This window comes from Sturnira hondurensis, unplaced genomic scaffold (genome assembly GCF_014824575.4).
Source record: "Sturnira hondurensis isolate 20B ecotype Veracruz unplaced genomic scaffold, ASM1482457v3 Scaffold0022319, whole genome shotgun sequence".
NCBI classification, from domain to species: Eukaryota; Metazoa; Chordata; class Mammalia; order Chiroptera; family Phyllostomidae; genus Sturnira; species Sturnira hondurensis.
The window spans coordinates 65,703-86,838 of record NW_028094950.1 but is presented as its reverse complement, the minus strand read 5'-3'; the positions used below and the strand labels follow the sequence as shown (position 1 = coordinate 86,838).

Here is a 21,136-nt window from a genome sequence, read left to right as displayed (position 1 = left end):
CCTCCTGCACAAGCCCGGACCCCCCACCCGGGCTCGGAGCTCACAACCCTGGCCATGTGCCCTGACCGGGAACTGAAGGCTCCAGCTCTCAGTGTGTGGGATGATGCCTAACCACCTGACCAACATCAGCCAAGGCCAGTGTCCTTTCACTTAATGTTTTCAGGCTTTATCCATGTCCTTCTTGTTGCTGAATAATAGTCATTGTGTGGAAATACCCACCACCCTCTCTCATCTACCAACTGAGGGACAGCTGCGCTCTTTCCACGTTTTGGCTGCCATCAATAATGTTGCTCTGAATGTTGTCGTGTGAACATGTTTCATTTCTCTGGAGTATATCCTTAGGAGTGGTATTGCTGGGTCATATGCTAATTCCACTTTTAATCTTTTGGAGAACTGCCAGTTTTCCCAAGTGCCTGCCCTACTTCACACTCCCACCAGCAGCGACCTGTGATTTCTCCACATCCTCCCCAACACTCAGGGACAGTCGTCGTCTGTCCTTTTGAGAAGAGCTATCCACCTGGAGTGGCAGCCTGAAGTTTTACATTTACCTAATGGCATGAGCGTCTTCTCGTGTCTGCGTTTGGAGAAATATCTCAGAATCCTTTGCTCATTTCCAAATTGGGTTGCTTGTCTTGTTACTGAGTTGGAAGAGCTATTTATATAGTCCAACACAAGTCCTTATGATTTGCAAATATTCCATTGAGTGGGTCATCTTTTCACTTATTTGGTTGGCTTGCAGCCCAAAGGTTTTCATTTTGCTGTATAGTCCGATTGGGCTTGGGGGGTGTCCCATCCGAAAAAGAATTACATAACTCACACTTGCGAAGCTTTGCTGCTGGTTTCTTCCAAGAGTTTTCTCGTTTTAGTCCTTACACTCAGGTCTGTGATACATTTTTCACTTGAGTTTCATGTGTGATGTAAACCCTTTCTTTTTAAGGACCTATCTGGGAAATTGTGTACCTCAGGCTGCCTTCATTCACTGGCCAGAATTTACGGGGCCACACCCCTGTTTTCTATGAGGCTGGAAAATATATATTGGGGGCATCCGGTATCAAATTTAGCAGTTTACAAGCCTGTTCAGCTGTAATCTTAATCTAAACAAGTCAATTCTATTGCTTCATTTTTTCAAATACATTTGCCTTGCTGAGTTTCACCCACAAGGATTTGGCAGGAGAATGGGGCTCCAACTGCCTCTGGTTCTCACTCACCGGCCGACCACCCCGAGGGAGGGATGGAAACAGCGCCCAGGGACTTCTTCCCCCAGTGAATCTGATCTCTAGGTATTTTTCCCTTTGGGGAAAAAGAAACTTTCACAGCTTCCCGGTTTCTGGCCTTTCCCCAGCCGGCCCACCCCCCACCCCCTCGCTGCGCCCTCCACGAGGGATCCGCCCTCCCCGCGGGCAGATAGCCCGGGGTCGCAGGCGCTGCTGCTGTGCACCATGGCGGCTTCCGCCGGAGGGACCCAGGCCCCTGCAGACGACGTGCCAGTGCCCCAAGGGGAAGCACTAACCCTGGAGCCCTGCTCGGTGAGTTCAAAAAAAGCGCGGTGCCACAGGGGAGCTGGGAGTAGCCCAAGGCGGGGAGTTCGGGGGCAGTGGGGGAGGGGGGGACAGAGGGGCCCCAGGGGCCTTGAGGGAGTCGGATCGAAGCCCTTTGACCAACCTTGCAGGGTCCTCCACCTGAACTGCCCCTAGTGGGATTTGCCACTTGAGAGCCCAGAGGCTATCCTGGGGAGCCCAGAAGAGAACAGGCGGACCAGGGCCTGTCTCTGGTCTCCTGATTCCCATCCTAGGGCTCAGGCCTGCCACCCTCCGCACCTTCCCAGAGACATCTCACAGGTGTGCCCACGAAGGCAGCCTTCCTTCCCCAGTTCCCTGGTCCCCACCGTCTCAAACCCTGGCCTGGTCCAGGCACCAGGCTCTCCCTCGGGAGATTGTCCCCAGAGATGTCCTTCCTGGCCACCAGGCCCCAGAGTGATGTTGGAGGACAGGTGGGAAACTAGGGGGGTGGCGCTGGGACCCGTGTCACAAGGGTGGGGGTGCTGGAGCTGGTGTCTACTGAATGTAAAATCCGGCCGGCTCTGAGGAGAAGCATTCGTTGTCTGTGGCTTCACTGCACCACCCACTCAATTTCCTACGGCCTCTGCTGCTCAGGCACCTCCGAGCAAAGGATTGTGGCCCCCGAGAAACAAACTTCGATGCAGAGGTTCTCTGAGGACTCGCATTTTCCAGTGACATTTAGAAATTCAGGACGAGATGAATGGGAAGGGGAAACTAACATGGCCAACAAATTGCCGGCATTTAATTCTCTTAACAACCCTGTGAGGTTGTATTATCTCCACTTAACATGAGAGGAAGGTGAGACAGCCACGTCAAGTGACCTGGCCTGGGTCACACGGCTGGCAATGGCAGATGCAGAATTTGAATCCGAGTGTGTCTAACGCTCAAACTTGTGTGCAGCCAACTGTGAAGGGCGTCTGATTCAAGCACATAAAACCATCAAGATTCCAAGATTGTATGTATCATAGACCTAGTTTCGGTTGGAATTTTTCACCCCCTGTCATTCAAGTGCCTTCTATGTGCCAGAAACTTGCTAAGCACATTGAGGGGGAGATAAGAACCCCATTATGGGGTGGGGCAGGAGGGCTATCCTGGTGGATCTGCCTATTGTTCAAAGTTTTCTGGAAGTTGAAATAATGTTCACACAATGCCAGAAAAGGAGACCACATCCTGCTTCGTGTGTGGTTTTCTTCTGTGTGTAGGAAGAGTGTGCAAAGGATGTGATAAACTCTTATCTGGGGAGACCTTCCCTTCAAAAGAGTCCCTCTGGGTGTCCTGCAAGATACCAAAATGGGTGAAGCCATCGTCCTCTCCACTCCCCCACCCATCCCCAAGCAAAGACGGGAAAGAAGAATTCCCAGCATCTTTCTCTAGAGCACTTTACACAGTGTCTTCATGGCATTTATTCTTTCAGCAAATACATCCTGAGTGTTACTATGTACTGAGCATTGTTCTAGGCCCTGGGGACACAGGGTGGCGAATAAATAGGTCATGCTCTCAGACAACATGCCTTCTGATGGAGAGAGGCAGGAAACAAGTAGGAGCACCTCAGTTAGTATGCACAATTGAAAGAGACATGGGTGGCCGGGGAAGGCCACTCTAAGAATACGACACTTAGGCTTAAATGTGAATAACAAGGAGTCAGTTCTGCAAGGACCTGAAGAAAGAGACTCTCAGACAGAAGGAATGGGAAGTGCAAAGGCCCTGAGGCAGCAGTACGCTTGGCCTTGGCCGTTTTGAGGAATAGGAAGGGAGATCCCATGATGGAGGAGAGCTATTCGAAGTGAGGTGGGAATGGGGGCAGACTGGGTGGGCTCTTGTAGGCTATATGGTGAGGACTTGGAGGGTTTTTTGTTTGTTTTTGATTTTTAGAGAGAGAAAAGAGAGGAGTAGGGAGAGAGAACCCCACTGATTTGCTGTTCCACTCACTTATGCAGTCGTTGGTTGATTTTCATGTGTGCCCGGACTGGGGATCAAACCTGCAACCTTGATACACTAGGATGATGCTCTAACCAACTGAGCTACCCAGCCAGGGCAGGACTTGGAGTTTTACTCGGAGTTTATGGGCAGGCTGTGGGAGGGTTTTAGGCAGAGAGGAGACACAACCTAGCTGTTAGGAAAAGATCACTTTGGCTGCTGGATGGAGAGTGGATAGTAGGGGTGAGAGCAGAAGCAAGGGAGCCACTAAGGAGACTCTCACAGACAGATCAGACAGGGGACTCGGGAAGGGGGAGGCAAGGGTGACTCCCAGGTCTGTGGCCCGAGCTGCTGAGTGGACATTGGGGTCCCTTAATGCAATGGGGACAACAGGGTGAGGAGTCAGTTGACACAATGAGACAGGAATCAAGCTGTCCGTTTGACCGTGCCAATATGAAACGCAGGTTAGTCAACCACAGAGGGGTGTGAGGAGGCAGTCCTGTATTTGAGTCTGGGGTCCGCTGGGTAGCTTAGGGCTTGGGACACACACACACACACACACACACACACACACACACATGGGATCATAAACATTACTTCATTTCAGCAGTAGCCTAGTAAACAGTCTAGGGAGCGGGGGCTCTGGTTTGTAATGTTTGCTGATTTCAGGGGTGTAAATACTCTCACCATGGCTGGTTTCGGGCTGCTAGTTGTTCAATACCTGGCTGCAAAAGTCCTGAACATCTAATGATCTGCTCCCAGTACCAGCCCCTCATCTGCTCGTGGAAGCAGCCCTGTGCAGCCCTGGCCGGTGGGGCTCGGTTGTTCAGGCATCAGCCCACAAAGCACAGTCCTCGGTTCCATTCTTTCCAGGGCACTTACCAGAGGCAACCCATCCATGCACCTTTCCCTTTCTCTAAAACCAAAAAATCTTTAAAAAAGAAAAACCAACCCTGTGAAGTTGGCAGGACTTTTCCATTCAAAGGCCTAGAGAGAGAAAGTGGTTTTATTCAAGGTCACACAGGGACCTGGTGGCAAAGTTGGGGGCCTCCTGATCCCCAGTTCACTCAGGCTTGCTGACTCAGAAAACACAAAAGTGGGAAGCGCTGAGGGGGAAATATAGGGAAGAACTTCCCCCTGGAAAAGTTTAGAGGTCATGTTTTAGTATTTTTTTTTCTTTTCTCTGTCTCACTTCCCTTTAAGATGATTTGGGTCAAATTAGGACCGAGAGGCTGCAGGAAAAGCCCTGGAGACCGAGGGACTCGGGATGCTTCTGGAAGCCACGGGTGTGTGGGAGCTGCTGTGTGTCTGTGAGGGCGGGCCTTAGATCCTCTGTCTCCCCCAGGACAGCAGAGCTGGTCGCCTCTCATTCTGTACAAAGGTGTGCTATGGCATTGGCGGGGTCCCCAACCAAGTGGCCTCCAGTGCCACAGCCTTTTACCTGCAGCTCTTCCTGCTAGATGTGGCACAGGTAAGTGTGGGCATCAGCCCAGGACCCCCTATTCCCATCTTCCGTGGCCTCTGGTCCTTCCACCCCACCACCCTTCCCAGATAGCACTTTTGACCTAGACTATGGAAGGCAACCTCCTCAAGGGTGTTCGTTGCAGCCTGGTTGCAGTGGAAAATGGGAAACAATGTGAACACCCAACAATACGGAAGCATCTGGGTAATAGCTTGCACTGTCTTGGTCGAATGGATAATTATGTAGCCGTTTAAAGAATGTGGTGGATCTATAGCAGTTGATTTGGAGGGATTTCCGTGATGCACTACCCACTGAGAAAAGTTAGTTTTAGAGAAGAGTATGTAAAATTATCCCATGTTCGTAAAAGAAAGACATGCCCCATACATGTGTGTACATGAGCATAGTATGTATGTATGAGTCAGTACATGATTAAAAATGAGCATGGAGAAAATGTACAGAGAATTGCTCTAGGCTGTTAACGTTGGCTATATGAGGCAATGGTGGAGAATAGAGAATAAGCTAAAAAGAAATTTTAATGAGGTGTTAATGACTTTTTTATATGACACTGATACGGTTGCATTTATATAAGGATGTAAGTCGCAAATGTACATAAATGCATGAAAGGATGACCATCAAAATGCATCTGGAAGTTGTCTCAGGGTGGTGGGATTTCAGATGAGCTTTGCTCAATATTTTTCTGTACTGCTTGAATGTTTTTACAGTGAGTGTATCATCTATGTAACCAGAAAATCAATAAAACATTTTCATTATGAGACAGAAAGTCTAGACTGTCACCCTGGGTGCACCCTTCTTGCACCGGGCCACCTCAGATGAGAGTCCCTCGTGTCTTCTCCAAAGGGACTGGGCATGAGTAGCAATAGCAGCGTGCCGGTGTGCGCCCGTCAGCTCCCACCCTCGCCCCTTCCTTTACTAGTACAGATGTGCCCTGAGAGCCTTCAAGGTAGTGTCCTGGCCAGGAGGCCAGACAGACGTCCCACTGTGCCTCTGGCCCCAGCCAGGTTGCCAGCTCGCCAGCTCGCCACCCTGGTGCGTGGGCAGGCCTGGATGGCTGCTCCGACTCGGCCAGTCCTTGGCTCTCTCCTCCCCTGCCCATCTCAGATCCCCGCCGCCCAGGTGTCACTTGTGCTGTTTGGAGGGAAGGTGTCTGGGGCAGCTGCTGACCCGGTGGCTGGGTTCCTCATCAACAGAAGCCGGAGGACAGGGTCTGGACGACTCATGCCCTGGTGAGCAGCCCCCTGGTCCTTCAGGTCTGGCACCAGCCCACAGCCTGTGGTCGCTGTGTTCGTCACAGCCCTGCTCCTTAGTAGAAAACTCTATGGATGGTTAGAGGACAAGACAAGATAGCAGGTGATGGGACTGACAGTAGGTGACAGTACCAGACTGGGACAGACTGAGTCATGCAGTTCAGAGACATTCTTGGAGACTTTCCCTCACCATCTGGCTCAGGGCTGGACAAAACCTCCAAGACTCCCCGGCCTGGCCCAGAGATCTAAGTGTGGCGGCCATGGGCTAGACGCCCTGGGGAGTCTAGCAGAGTAGGCACAGCTCCTGTGCTCCAGGGTCCTTGACTCACAGAATGGTGCCACCAAGCACCCAAGGGTCCTCGCCAGAGTCCCAGCCCCGATTCCTGGCTACCTCCGGGCCCCATTAGCCCCCACGTCCATGGCTCCCACCCAGAATCTCAGTCCAGGGCTAGTCCAGGGGCAGAGGGGTGGGGTTGCCCCAGGCCCACCCTTTCGTGTTCCCACTCCTGGTGCAGTGGCCAGTCTATCTCCACTGTCCCCACAGGGTGCTGGGCTGCACGCCCTTCATCGCCGTGGCTTACTTCTTCTCGTGGTTCCTGCCCCCCTTCACCAGCCTTCGAGGCCTTTGGTACATGACCTTCTACTGCCTATTCCAGGCTCTGGCCACGGTAAGCAGGTGGCCCCCCTTCCTGGGCTTGGACCCCTGGAACCCAATCGCTGGCCAGTGGCCACTCTGAAGTGTGCGTGTCAGGGATAGGTGTTCAGGATGAGTCCCATTGTTGGCACCTACTCACCAGTGCCTGGCCCTTACCTTTAGCTCCTCCCACCCACTGGCCTCTGGGCTAGGTGCCCCCTCCTGCCTCTCGGCACTTGACTCCTGGCTTGAGGGCATCTGTGGGGGCTGCCAGCCTGGCATAGGGAGGGCTGGGACAGGTTGTCCACTTTGTCGGTCTGGGCAGAACTCCATCTCAACTCCGCCCCTCAGTTCTTACAGGTGCCTTACACAGCGCTCACCATGCTCCTGACCCCCAGCCCCAGGGAGCGGGACTCAGCCACCGCCTACCGTGAGTGCCTGCGTGGGGTGAGAGTGGGGGGGTTGCAGCTAGGGGCGGGGCTCGAGCTCAGTCACCTTAGCGTTCACCGTGTCCCAGGGATAACCATGGAGATGGCGGGGACGCTGATGGGAGCCGCAGTCCATGGACTCATCGTGTCCGGCGCCCACAGTCCCCACAGGTGCGAGGACGCGGACCTCGAGCTCCCGGACCCGGTCGCCGTCTCCCCTGGTGCAGTGAGTGCCCATGCAGACGCATCCTACTCTCCCTCTAGACCTACTTCTCCTCCACCTGGGTGCCTTCTAAACATGAACACACAGCACCCTAGCAGGCCATCTGGAGGGGAGAGGACAGACCCCAGAGAAGGGTTTGGATGTCCTTGCAGAGCTCTGGGTAAAGCCCCTCCCGTGACCCCTCCCCTCTAGCTCTAATCACGCCCCACCCCACCCCCATGTGAAAGGAGAAGGGAAATGCGCAGCACACGGGTCCCCTCAAAGCAGGTCCCTCTTCGCCCATTGGGACATGCATCTATTTTGGCCTTCAAGGTCATCTGTTTTCCCCTTAGGCAACTGATGTCACCATCCCCGAGACCCTGGGAGTCATCCTTTACTCCTTCCTTTCTCTCAGCCGTCCACTCCATCCTATCATGAGTCCTGTCCGTGTTTCAGGATGACACCCTTTCGCGTGCACTGCCTGTCCTGCCCGTGGCCTGCACCAGCCCCTTCCCCTCCACTCCTTCTGGGTGCGGGTGGAACTGAGGGTGGCAGCGGCCTCGAATGGGGCTGGAGGAGACCAGGCAGGGCCTGGGGTGCCCAGAGTGGGGAGTGGAAAGCTGAGAACCCACTACTAAAGGTTTAACAAAGGTGCCTCTTCAAAGTTCCATGGGCTTCACTTATAAAACACAAATTCACAGATAAAATCACCAAGAATTTCAAGACAGCGACAGCAGAGCACTAACGCCCAAGGGCAGGCCCTGAATGTGGGGCCCCGTGCGGTTGTGCGGGACCCTCAGCCGTGAGGCCCTGCCCATCTCCCTCTTTCCTCCCTCCCCAGAGGCAGCCTCTATGTGGAAATGGGTGACTGTCACGCCCATGCATATCTTTACAGGACAGGTAGAACCGTCTCTCTCTCTCTCTCTCTCTCTCTCTCTTTTACATTTATCTGGGCCATCGTGGACACACAGTAACTTTCTGTTCCTGGATCTGTCTTCCTGACCTCAGGGTCCAGCATACAGAAATCAGCAACAATGGACTTCTTTCTTAAAAATATTTTTTTTATTTATTTTTAATGAGAAGGGGAGGGAGAAAGAGAGGGAGGGAAGCATCACTGTGTGGTTGCCTCTCACAGGCCCCCTACTGGGGAACTGTCCTGCAACCCAGGCATGTGCCCTGACTGGGAATCGAACTGGCCACCCTTTGGTTCACAGGTCAGCACTCAGTCAACTGAGCCAGGGCCGAATGTTTGTTTTAATAAATGAGACAGGGAGGCTGGAGGAGAGAGAGCACACAGACCTTCAAACCCGTGGTGGCATGGATGCATGCAGGAGGCACAGGAGGACCTGCCCTGCCCTGCCCCTGGGGGTCCTCACCCCCATAGGCTGGAGACATCACCCTCACCCTAGTTCTGTCCTGTTCCACAGGCTTGTCTCTACTCCGTTGCAGCCGCTGCAGTTGCTGTGACTTACCCTGTGTGCATTGGTTTCCTCCACTTGGGGGTGAAGGAGCGACCAGGTACAGAGATGCAGGCAGAATGAGAGAAGCAGAAGAGCTGGGGGCAGGGCTCCTCTTGGGAATGGGTTTGGCTTTGAACTCTGGCAAGCCAGTGTCACCTTCCTGTGTTGCAGAACCCTCTGCCACAGCCTCCAGCCAGGGCATGAGCTTCCTGGCTGGGCTGGGCCTCACTGTCCGGCACCCGCCCTACCTGAAGCTGGTGATCTCCTTCCTGTTCATCTCAGCAGCTGTTCAGGTACCTGTGGCCAGGCCAGTCCCCACTGGCTTGCCTCCAGCCTGCATAGGTTCAGGTTCAGCTTCTCATCCCCTAGTCAGGATGAGGCTTGAGTTTTAACCAGTGGCTGGCATGTGGCTCAGAGAGCCTGGTGCTGGGAGGAGAGAGATCTAGATTGAGCTTGTGGGATTGAGGAGGGTCAGGGCCCAGGCATCAGGAAAAAAGAGTCTGGGGTGGTAAAGTCCACTCAATCTTAGTCCTGCAAGGGGAAGGGTGGACTAGGAAGGGTGTTTACACCTGTGTTGGGGATACGCATCCTTTGTAGGAGGCGGGAACTGCATAATGATGACAGCAACCAGAGTTCAAGGTCCCAAAAGGAGGGCCAGAATTGAGACCCAGGCCTTGCTCTTAACTTCTGAGGTCCAGCCAGTCCCTGTTCACACCCACTTCCTGTCAACCTCCTCAGGTGGAGCAGAGCTACCTGGTCCTGTTCTGTACACACGCCTCCCGGCTCCACGACCACATCCAGAGCCTGGTGCTAACCATCCTGGTGAGAGGACCTGGGGTGACAGAGCCACGATTACTCGGGAACCTGAGTTGGGGACATGTGTGGTCCTTGACATGTGTGGCCAGAGTTCTGCTGGTCAACATGCTGGACTCAGCTGTGGCCTTGGTCACCTGCATTCCAGCAGTGGGTGGAATTGGGGCAAGGTTCGTAAAGTTCATGGCCTCTGGTTCTAACCAGGGGTCAAAGTCATGGTGGGGCATCCCACCTAAAAGCCAGGGCTATGTGAATCTGGGCAGGGGCACTGGCAGCTCGGCTGGGCTGTGACGGTCCTGTCTGCTCCCAGGTCTCTGCTGTACTGAGCACCCCGCTGTGGGAGTGGGTTCTACAGCGATTTGGGAAGAGGATGTCGGCCTTCGGGATCTGTGTGAGTGGGGCAGGAAGCAAGGCTTGGAGGTGGGTAGCTGAAAGTTGACCTTGGGGCCTGAGCCTCCTGGGGGCCAGTAGGGCAGATCTGTAATCACTTGTGTCTTCAGTGCCCAGCACAGGACCAGGCACAGGGTCAGTAGTAAACACCGGTGAGTGTGTGCAGGAAAGAGCCACGTGGGGAGGCGGAGCAGGTAGAGGGAGCAGCCAGTGTGTCTGTCTTCCCAGGTGATGGTGCCTTTTGCAATCCTGTTGGCTGTTGTGCCCACAGCACCTGTGGCATATGTTGTGGCCTTGGTATCTGGCGTGAGCATCGCTGTGTCCCTGCTGCTGCCCTGGTAGGCTGGGCGAGGGGAAGGAAATGTGGGAGCTTCACGTCCTTCCTCAGGGGTCTGCCCTCCTGCATGTCAGCCTGCCGTCTCAGGTCCCCGGTGACCAGCCTGTGCTCGGAAGCCACTCTCCCACTCACAGGAGATGGAGGCCACAAGCTCCTCCATCCTGGGAGCCCTCCCAGAAGAGCACCAGACAGCAGGAACAGTGGGCAGCCAGGGGGTGGGGAGTCGGGGGTGGAACAGGCACACATATAGCCTGGCTCCCTGTGGACCGGTTCTGGTCCTGGGCAGTGGGGCCTCAGGGATGACACTGACTTGTCTCTGTACCCAGAGAATGTGCAGGTTGGTGGCTGCCAAGGGTTCAAAGAGATAACCCCACAGCCCCCGCCCCCAGGTCCATGCTCCCAGACGTGGTCGACGACTTCCAGCTGCAGCACCAGCAGGGCCCGGGCACGGAGACCATCTTCTACTCCTCCTACGTCTTCTTCACCAAGCTGTCAGGCGCGGGGGCCCTGGGCGTCTCCACGCTCAGTCTGGAGTGAGTCCCAGAGTGGGGCTGTGCCCGAGGCACAAGATGGCCGAGTCCCCCACCCCAGCCAGCCAGGGGACCAAGCTCTGCTCTTTGGATACTCTGGGGGAATCACCTGCCCCAGTTTACACTGTGAATGGGACTAAAAGGGGCCCTTCTTAAGGGCTGTACCCCATCTGAAGCCTCAGCTCCCCACATTCTCAGTTCTCTCAACTCCTCCCTGGCAGCCCATTCCCTCAACTGTCCCATCCGTGATGTTTAGGCTGGTCTGGACAAGGAATGGATTCAAGTTTCAGGATGGTGCAGAGGTGGGGGATCTGGGACCCCTCCCCCAGAAGCCGGGCTTGGGAGGATGTGAGCTGGTTGCATCTGGGCTGTTTCTCCAGGTTTGCAGGGTATGAGGCAGGAGCCTGCAAGCAGACAGAGCAGGTGGTGGTGACCCTCAAGGTCCTCATCGGTGCTGTGCCCACCTGCATGATCCTCACCGGTCTTTGCATCCTTATGGTCAGCCCCACTCCAAAGGTGCCAAGCCAGGACACCTCCCGCCGGCTGAGCCTCCGGAGGTGGGCACCCCATGCACACGGGTACACACAGCAGGGCTACCACACCCCAGGAGGCACATGCGTGTGTGCCCATGTGAGGCCAACCAGTCCTGAGGTCTCATGGCAGTATTCACACCACCAGACAGCCCTGCCTTTGGAAGCTCTTTCCCTGGCTTCTGTGACTGACGCCACCTTCTGGACCTTCTTCTGCTACGCTGGCTGTCCTTGCTCAGTCCCTTTCCTCTGATAACCTGTGGGACGGTGGCGGGGGAGGGCGCCCATGTTCACCCCTATTCCTTTTGTTCTCTCTTATCCCAGGCACCTCATCTGCATGCTTGACCTCGAGAACCTCTTGTGCCTGGTGACTCCCATAGCTGCCCCCTCCCTATCCCACTTCCCGCCACACTTCCTTCAAGTTCCTGGTCTACACAGCTGCTCTCACGTGGACATTTTCACCTAGAGTCCCACAACCATGGCAGGCGGTCCTAGTGGGAATTCCCCAATGGAATTCATTTCCTTGTCCCAACCAGCTCTACCATCCTCCAGCCTGGGGCCAGGACCTGGGGATTGTTCATCCTCCACCACCACCCTTCCCCCTGGCGCCTCACCCGCAGGCTGTGCTGAGAGCTCCCTCAGCCTTGTCCTTCCTCCTTCCACAGCACTGCGTCCACTGTAGGGACGATCTACTCACTGCCTTTCCCAGGAGGCGGTGGGGACCTGGAAGGCTGGAGCTGTGTTTACTCATTTTGTGTCCTAAGGGCCCAGCACAGAGCCCAAGGCCAAGCAGATACCAGGTGGTATCAACACGGCCCCACAGACTTTCACGTGTCCATGTTTTGCAGATGTTCATGCACTTAACAAACATGAGCACATGTACATACAGAGGACCACACAGTGGGGGCAAAGTGGCATCATCATCGGTCCCTCAATGCTCAGTGTGGCTGCTCTCACACTCCAGCCAAGCAGCACTGACCTCATGCATTACACTCAGGGAGTGACACGCAGGTGGAGGACTGCTTGGTGGCACTCCGGGAAACAGGCTCGTGCCTGTATTCGCAGTGGTGGTGGAGGGGAGGAGTGGCTAGGAAGACAGGGAACTGCCACTGACCCTCCCAGAGGGGTCTGGCAGGACAGAGACCCCGCTGCTTCCTCATCCTCTGGCATCCTTCTTTTCCTACAGGAGGACCAGTTACAGCCTGGCGTGAAGCGCGAGACTTCCATGAGCCAGACCAGCAGAAGCCAGCATCCTCTTGGCTCGAGCCACCCCTTTTCCTCAGCCATTTGTAACCCCCTACTCCGCAGCCTACACAGGACCTCTTCCCTGGGACGTGGGGTCTCCAGTGACCTCTCCGGAAGAGACTGGCCTGGGTTCCACCTCATTTCTTGCCCATTGACCACAGACTACTTCAGATGAACCTGTGCCCCTGACTACCCAGGTCCAAGCATCCCAATAGCAGCCTCCCTGAAAGAAGGAAGGCACCACCGGCCTGACCTGCAGACTCCTGGTGGGAATACCCGATGCAACAACCTCTTGTTCCCCCGATGCTCCAGTGGACATGTGACAGGAGTGACAGACACCACATGAATGAGCAGCGTGGGGACAGATGGACATGCTGGGGATGTTCAGTTAGGAGAGACACAGACACGCAGTGAGGCCAGCAGACCCCAGGGAGCAGTGATGGGGACAGCGGTCGGGGTGAGCAGGCTGAGTGCCTTCCCTTTGTTCAGATGGGTTGATGACGCAGTCTCTAGAGGTGGGCAGACTGATATTAAGCCACCAAAGATCAATCATTTTTATGAACAGTTATTTTTGTGGAGCTATTTTTCTGAACTTTTATCTTATAAAAAGTATGGGAACCATAGCCTTCTAGAGGCCATATCTTTAGGGAAGAAAGATCCACTGAGGTTTAAATTTTTTTCAAAACAAATCAGCCCTGGCTGGTGTGGCTCAGTGGATTGACCGCTGGCCTGTGGACCAAAAGGTTGCTGGTTCGATTCCCAGTCAGGGCACATGCCTGGGTTGCAGACCAGGTCCCCACTTGGACGCATGTGGAAGGCAGCCAGTCAATGTTTCTCTTGCACATCAATGTTTCTCTACCTCTTTTTCTCTCCCCGCCTCAAAATAAATAACATAGAAAAAAAAATTAAAGGATTTATCTTCTATTGAGTCTATAAAATGTGACAGTGGCCAGCCCACGATCATCCTACCTGCTGGGAAACTCGCCCCAAAGAGGGAGGGTGCCTGATGTCACTGAACCTGGCTGTGCCCCTGACCCGGCACTTCCTCTGACTGCAGGGAGGAGGTATGGGAGAAGGTTCCTTCTCTCCTCTGGAAGAGACAGAAAGCTGAAACTCTAGCAGGCCGCACTGTCTCTGGTGGGCTGGCACTTACGGAGAGATTGGGAACATGTGGGGACCCTGATGTCCCAGCAACGCCCCCTCCAGGAGTCAGGGCACCTAAAGGGGAGAGCAGGAGGCGCAGCCTTGCCCCCTGAATGTCTTCCCAGCCCCAGCCCTGTCCCCTCCAGGGGGTCAGCTCTCATGAGCCCACCCAGGGCTAGGCTCCTTTCCACTTCCTCTTTGCGCCTCTGGCTGCCCCTGGGGTGTGAGACTCCCCCTAAGACTGCCAGAGCTCAGACCCACGCGCAGAAGAGACCTGGGCCTCAGAGCTTAAAGCCTCTGGCTTTCTGCGCAAATGCTGTGGCAAGAGGGAACTGACTGCACAGTGAGAGTGCAGAACATGACCTGGCCTTTCCAATGCCTGACCTCTCGGGCACTTGTGACACTGACATGGGTATCTGACCCTTGAGGTCACAGGGTACCAGAGAAAGAGCTGGGCTCAGCTTCTCTTCATTGTCCCTCTCTGCCCACCCCCTGCCGTGCACGGGTACACACACAGGCGGGCACACACACAGAGCAGTTTCTAACGCTGGGAAATCACACTGGCCGTGTGGGGACAAAAGCTAGTAAGTAAAGGCAGAGTCAAGTTTCTACCATGTCAGGTTATGAGTGCTTTGGAAACCTCAGCAGTGCAGGTGGGATCAGAAGGTCGTGCCAAGCTTTATGTTGCCTGTATTCCCCAGGGGTGCAGTCTCAGGAGCAGCGCTGTACAGTATGGGCAGCAGCAGGGGCCACCTCTGCAGCCAGGGGGTAGATCTCAGGGGTGGGGACCACCGTGGGCTGGCCAAAAGGTATCCTACTGAGCAGGACAGTAAGAAGCTAGGAATATCCCTTGGCAAGTGGAATAGAAAAACTGAGACACAGAGCTGAACAAACTAGCTGAGCAATTTACAGCCAGGTGCCGATGGCCCCCAGGGTGGAAGGAAGTGCCTGGCTCGGGGCAAAACTGGGAAAAGAGGACCTGGCCCCCAGGGTACCCTCTCCCCCCTGGGCTTTTCTCCCTGGAGATAACACCTAGGCCTAAGTTGGGTTTCAGCTCCAAGCCTAGAGAAGCAGCAAAGCCAGATGGGTGACACCAGATCCAACTGCCCTGCCTCCAACCAATCAGAGGAGACGACCACCCTGAAAGGGCGCACCTGGAGAACTGACGGATATTCTACCGAAGCCCTCTTTGAGATTTCCCCAAGGTTCCGGCCTGCGAGAGAGATACGAGAGACGAGAGAGACGAGAGAGAGAGAGACGAGAGAGAGAGAGAGACGAGAGAGAGAGAGAGAGAGAGAGAGAGAGAGAAAGACGAGAGAGAAAGACGAGAGAGAGAGACGAGAGAGAGAGACTAGAGAGAGAGACGAGAGAGAGAGACGAGAGAGAGAGAGACGAGAGAGAGACGAGAGAGAGACGAGAGAGACGAGAGAGATGAGAGAGAGAGAGAGACGAGAGAGAGAGAGATGAGAGAGAGAGAGAGACGAGAGAGAGAGAGAGAGAGAGAGAGAGAGAGAGAGAGAGAGAGAGAGAGAGAGAGAGAGAGAGAGAAGCCTCAAGACAAAGGAGCCAGCACGCAAGCTCTCCCTCCGGCTGCAGCCATTCCCTTCTCCCCCACTGCTTTCCCCTCAGGTGCGCATCTCCTGAACTCTAAGGCAATGGGCAGCTGGCACTTTATCCCAGGCTAATCCCCTGAGCCTGTCCCCAAGGCCCCCAATTCTCTGACTTCCCAGTGGGCTAAGGCAGCCCGGTCTAGGCTCTCCTGCTGCTTCCTCTGTGCTAAGCCTTCCTTGTTTCACTGTCCCCAGCTTTAATAAATGTATCCTCAGAGTCACCTGGACTCGTGCTGTGACATCTTTCCCACACGAAGAACCCACACCCTGCAGCTGGCCCCGGGCAGACTGGCTCAGGGCCAGGCCCTGCCTGGTGAGAATGCCATCCCCCTCACCCCCTCCCACCCACAGCCACCCTACGAAGTGGCCGCTATCATTTCATTTTCAGGCGAGGAAACAGGCTTGGACAACTTGCCTAAGGTCAGTTGGTGGCAGCAATGGTCTGGAACCTCAGGCAGCCTGACTCCAAAGCTTGTGGAGGGAGCTGGTGCTTAAAGCATTTGCCATGCAACCAGTCGCCAGCATCCCTGCCTGGCTCTGCTCCGAGTCCTCAGCAACTCCCCTCGCTCTGCCCTTGAACCTTGGGTTCACTTGCCCATGTCCAGGCCCCTCTGCTGACACCCACCCTCAGAGCCTGTCCTCTGTTTTCAGAGGAAAGGATCTCTCCTTGGCACCAAGGCCAAACCCGAGGCCTATCGCTGGCCAAGGACAGGATCTCCCCTGGCCCCTTTGCTCTCCACCACCTTTTCCTCCTCCACCTACACGCAGGAGAGCATGCCTTCCACTTGATCAAGACACTCAACTGCCAGCACCCCTGCCTCCGACTGAGGTCCCATCCATGGAATTCCCCTACCAGGCCTCAAGGCCTCATGAGACTGGATGGCTGCTAAATTATCACCTCCTCAGAGAAGCCTGCCCTGCTTTTCTGTTGGCTCACAGCCAAGCCCTTCCTCCTCCCCAGCACTCACTGAACTCTACATGCCTTGTCTGTATTCAGTAGGACCTCCCTCCACGCACAGGTATGTTAATCAGTGGCTTGTTTATTGCCTGACATATCCATTAAAATGCAAACTTCATGAGGGCAGGGACTTTGGTTTTTACTGCTACGTCCTCAGTGTCCAGAAGTACATGTTCAGTATGAATTAACATTCGCTGAATGAACAAGTGTTTGCATTGCCCTCATTCTCAAACAAAACAGCCTTCCCTATTCCCTTAACTTTCTCCTCTCCAAATAATCTACATTGCTCTCCCCCTACCCGCCAGCCACCATAGCCTGGTCTCCTCGTCCTCACCTGCCGTTCCCTCCTCACCCATCGCACGGTCTCTGCCTCCCCACTCGGGGACGGTGCGGCCGGCAGCGGAACTGCAGCATCGGAGAAAGGGAGATGGGAGTTTGTTTGCTGCTTTCATCTTTTACACGTGTGATTGGTCAACCGAGTCAATAAATCTGAGCCTCCATTTTTCTTTTGAACAAATGTCTATGCTACTGCCTACACCTCAGGATGGCTGTGGACTAAGTGAGATAATACGTGACCAAGAAAACCCTCTCTGACGGGTACTCATTAACGGTGACCGCCCCTTTTCAAAGCTCCTCCCTTGGCCTGCAGGCCCCGACCCCCCGGCTCTCCTACTGACCATTCGCTTCCTGTCTTTTCCTCTGTTGCTCTGCAGCGGCCTCAGGCTCCCCGGGGCCCCGGGGTCTCCCTCACCATCACCACCTACACGCCTCTCAATTTCTAGCCTGGAACCATCTGTTGACCTTCAGACCCCCTGAGCTGAGACCAGGTGCCCATCAGAGTATCGTTCACGCAGCATCCTGTGTCCACAGTGGAACTCATCCCCACACCCCACTCTTGGTCTGCCTCCTGCATTTTTGGTCAATTGTATCAGCATCTATCCAGTCACTAAAACCAGAACCGTGGTCTTAGTTTTCTCTCTCTGTTCCCTCCACCGCCCATCCCCATATACACTGAATGTGGATTAAGCAACAGAAAGGGCTGTAGCGTGTAGGTTATTATCCAATGGTAGAAGCTATCTGACCCTGGACAGAAAGTTGAGAGCAGATATGAATGGGTGCGGCTCAAAACACACCCCGTGAGCCGAAACAGCTGCTTGCTGGGCGGCTGAGATGCTCACACGTGTCTGTGTGTGACTATGGCCTCAGCTCGCTGGGCACTGTCTTCTGTGTCCACCAAGTGTCATTTAAGGATGAAACTGGTGCACAAGCAACAGGGAATTCATGTTAGGCTCTAATTGTTCTCTCATATAGTGATTGTACTGGAACAAATTTGTTTTTTTTTTTAAACAAGCATAACAGAACAGAATGTAGATGTGGGTGGGTGTAAATACACAGAAATACTTTAAGGTCCCACAAATATTATATTTTTTTAAACTCCTACAAAGAAAACACCAGACCCAACAGGTTTTTACCAAGTTCCGTCAAACTTTCAAACAAGGATCATTCCTATCTTATGTAAACTCTTCCAGGAAATAGAAAAAGTCAACTCAAAAAAAAAAAAAGAGAGAGAGAGAGAAAAGAAAAAGACACACTTTGCAGCTCCTTATATCAGGCCAGAATAAGCTTGATATCAAAACCAGTCAAGTGTGGTAAAACAGAAAGAAAATTCACAGGCTGATCTCACTCATGAACATAAAGCAAGAATCCTAAACAAAGTATCAGTGAACTGAGTCTAACAATGTCTAAAAAATAAACACACCATGAACACAGTGGGTTTACTCCAAGAATGCAAGGTTTAACATTAGAAAAATCTATCGAGATTTACCACGTTGATAGATTAAAGGAGGAAAAAAGTATAATCTTCATACAGAGAGAATAATTTGATAAAAATCTAATATCCATTCAATAATAAAAGTACTCTGTATTTATAGGATAGAAAAATGTTAAACCTGAGAAAGGATGTCTACTAAAAATCTATTAGCAAGCATCATTCTCAATGGTGAACCAGCCCCTCTAAAGTCAGGAATGTAGGAAGGATCCCCACTACCACTGCTTCTACTCAATACTTTATCAGGGGATCTAGCCAGTGTAGTGAGATAACAGTATAAGAAAGAAAAACAAAGTTGCCGTCATTTGTAAGTGATGACTGCCCACAGACACTCCAAAAGAACCTCCAGACAAACCATTAGGATTAACAAGAGCATAGCAAGGTAGTTGATATAAAATGAACAAAAATAAACTGTATTTTAATATGCCAGCAGTGGTTATAAACATGACTTTTAAAACATATCATTAACAGTAGCAACAAAAAATACAAAGCATCTAGACACAAATAAACAAGATGTGGAAAGACCTCTGCTTTTGGACGTGCTAAAGTAGCGGAGACCAGATCTAGCCTCTGGACTGAAGCAGTAAAAAAAACTGGACAAAATACATGAAAAAGCCACTGTCAAGACCCTGGGCGTCAGGCAATGAAGGAGTGATGGGGGAGAGGGGACACGAACGCGGTGGATCTCATGACTGCCCTCGCCATCGCCTTGGCAGTTCCCGGGTGACCAGGGAGAGAACTATCTGGAGCTCAGAGGGCACCCTGAGTTGAGTCTGGAGACCAAAACGGCTGCAGTTTGCAGGACAGGACACGGGGAGCAATGAGCTGCACAGACAGAAAACCTGGGAGCGCCACAGACAGTCCCCCTCAAGTACCCGACAGACTGTGGACTAAACAAACGCGGTGTGCTCTTCCTCGAGAACGCCCACGTGCCCTTTCCTCGGGTGTGTGCTTTGCTTCTTCTGTCCCAGTGAGACCTGCGCCCAAGGGAACAATGGACAGTGGCAGCTATGGAGCCACTGTGACTTTTTCTCCTCTGAGTCCTGGCAGCCCAGCATGGCCCGCGTCTTCCCTGTAACGTCTTCTCTGTAACCTTTCTAGAGCGCCAAAGCAGAGCACTGCCCAGGCTCCCTCCTGTGACGGCTCCCACCCTCAGCCCTTCTTCCATTTCAGTAAACATCCTCCCGAAATCGTCCTCCCAAAATCACCCGTACCCCTGCTGTGAAATCTGTCCTGCACAAAGTCAGGCACCCACACCCGACCAGCCGACCCAAGGCAGACCCACTCCAGCTAATCCCTTCCCAGTGACCCATCCACGGGGAGAAGATATACAGAGACAACATACATGTACATAAAATCAAGGGCATTTCTGTAGACCAGCAATAACCACACAGGAGACAGCATCAAACACTCACAGCAGGCTGGGTAGAGGGCAAAGGCGGGGAAACTGGGACAACTGTAATAGAATAACAATAAAATATTTATTAACATTCACAACAGCTGCATCAGCCATGAGTGATCTTACTGAATACATTCACAGGATTCTGACCAGTGAAATGCTGATTACAACATACACCTTGAGGCACCCACCATGACCTCGTTACTCAGGGTCCCCAGCCGCCGCCTCTTCAGGCTTCACAGAAGTGCGCTTTCATCCCACTGGGAAACTGGAGCCAGGCCTCAGACTGGTCTCAGCCACTGCTCTCGAGCAACCGATCCCAGACAAGTGGCCTCCACTTCCATTATCCCAGCAGCTCTCTAATGCACTTGAACCACAAAATGGGCCCTTGTTTCTGTCCTAGCCCCGCTCCATCTTCATCAACTGCAACAGACAGGGGTCCCCAAAGGCACAAAATATTTCCTTCCAGATAATTTTCAAGGAAATGGAAAAAATGCCTCTGCGCTAATGTAGCACCTACGGCCAAAACAACCATCTGCAGATGCGCTCTGGCCACACACCGGCCCATTTGCTGGGCTGCAGTGAAGCACACTGGTAACGGTGCCTGGAGGCGGTGAGCCGCCGGGTCTGTCTGAGGTTGGAGTCAGGGCTCTCTCCACTGGCCTCAGCTGCCCTTCAGCCGGTAATGATGACGATTGGTACCGTTTAGCCCTACCTCAGATTCAGTGAAATGTCCAACTGTCTGAAATAATTTCTCTCACAGACTCTATGCTGCTGTCTAAGACTAGAATGAAAGAAAAAAAACAAAATTAAAGTGACAATTTAAGAACTGATTATGAGGGGGGAAAATAGGATATTTTTATAATCCCAAAACTGGGGGGGGGAAACCTCATGGAGAAAAATCAGAAGCAGCAAGAACACAAAATCACACCCTAGACCTCCCCTGTGCTTGGCGCCACACTAGCAACATCAGCACACGCTCAAGTGGGGCTTGACGGGTCACTTGAAATTTGCCCAGGGCCAGTTTTTAGGAGTATCTGGACCTTAGCCAGAATTTTCTGAAGAAGGCTAGGTTTAAATTGTGGGAGCTCCAGCCAACATCACAAGTTCCTGTCCCAGGGAGCCCTGGGGGCGACGTCAGTGAGCTGCACGTCTCCCTTGGCGCTCTGGCGACTCCTGCTGGTCCGGGTGAAGGGGACGTGCTGGGGGCTCTGCTCTCCAGCACCCCTCGCCCTCACCTCGAGCCACGGGAAAGATCTGCAACAGTGCGGCGGCACCTAGTGCTCCTGAGACGGCTCCAACCCAGCTTTGGGCGAGAGAGAACGCCTCCGAGAAAACGTAAAACACAGTCCGTATGGCACCATCATACTGTCTTGTTCTGGGAGCTCTGCCTTCAGACAAAACCAGCCGTGAATATGTAAACAAG

The 21,136-nt window shown here is 53.4% G+C and overlaps 1 protein-coding gene across 2 annotated transcripts; it reads left to right on the top strand.

Moving 5' to 3' along the window:
* The first annotated feature begins 692 nt into the window (after positions 1-692).
* MFSD2B (MFSD2 lysolipid transporter B, sphingolipid) lies at positions 693-20,809 on the top strand. 2 transcript variants are annotated; one of them, XR_005064907.1, is made up of 15 exons: positions 693-1,526; positions 4,822-4,947; positions 6,058-6,182; positions 6,748-6,871; positions 7,189-7,267; positions 7,355-7,491; positions 8,895-8,985; positions 9,099-9,220; positions 9,666-9,749; positions 10,051-10,131; positions 10,359-10,468; positions 10,857-11,000; positions 11,378-11,554; positions 12,714-12,969; positions 20,799-20,809. XR_005064907.1 is itself a non-coding variant. In XM_037035455.1 (14 exons), exons 1-14 carry the CDS (start codon positions 1,440-1,442, stop codon positions 12,736-12,738), a joined length of 1,512 nt encoding a protein of 503 aa, XP_036891350.1. In that variant the 5' UTR covers positions 693-1,439; the 3' UTR covers positions 12,739-13,502. The 2 variants fall into 2 exon arrangements, 1 of the variants encoding a protein (XP_036891350.1); XM_037035455.1 differs by lacking the exon at positions 20,799-20,809 and having other exon boundaries at positions 12,714-13,502.
* Positions 20,810-21,136: the final 327 nt, after the last annotated feature.

What these genes read in the sequence shown, in the direction of transcription:
- MFSD2B (XM_037035455.1), top strand. Translation starts at nt 1,440, where the DNA reads ATGGCGGCTTCCGCCGGAGGGACCCAGGCCCCTGCAGACGACGTGCCA. An exon ending in TATTCCAGGCTCTGGCCACG is followed by an intron (nt 6,872 to 7,188) that starts GTAAGCAGGTGG and finishes TCCGCCCCTCAG; the next exon opens with TTCTTACAGGTGCCTTACAC. An exon ending in TGTCGGCCTTCGGGATCTGT is followed by an intron (nt 10,132 to 10,358) that starts GTGAGTGGGGCA and finishes CTGTCTTCCCAG; the next exon opens with GTGATGGTGCCTTTTGCAAT.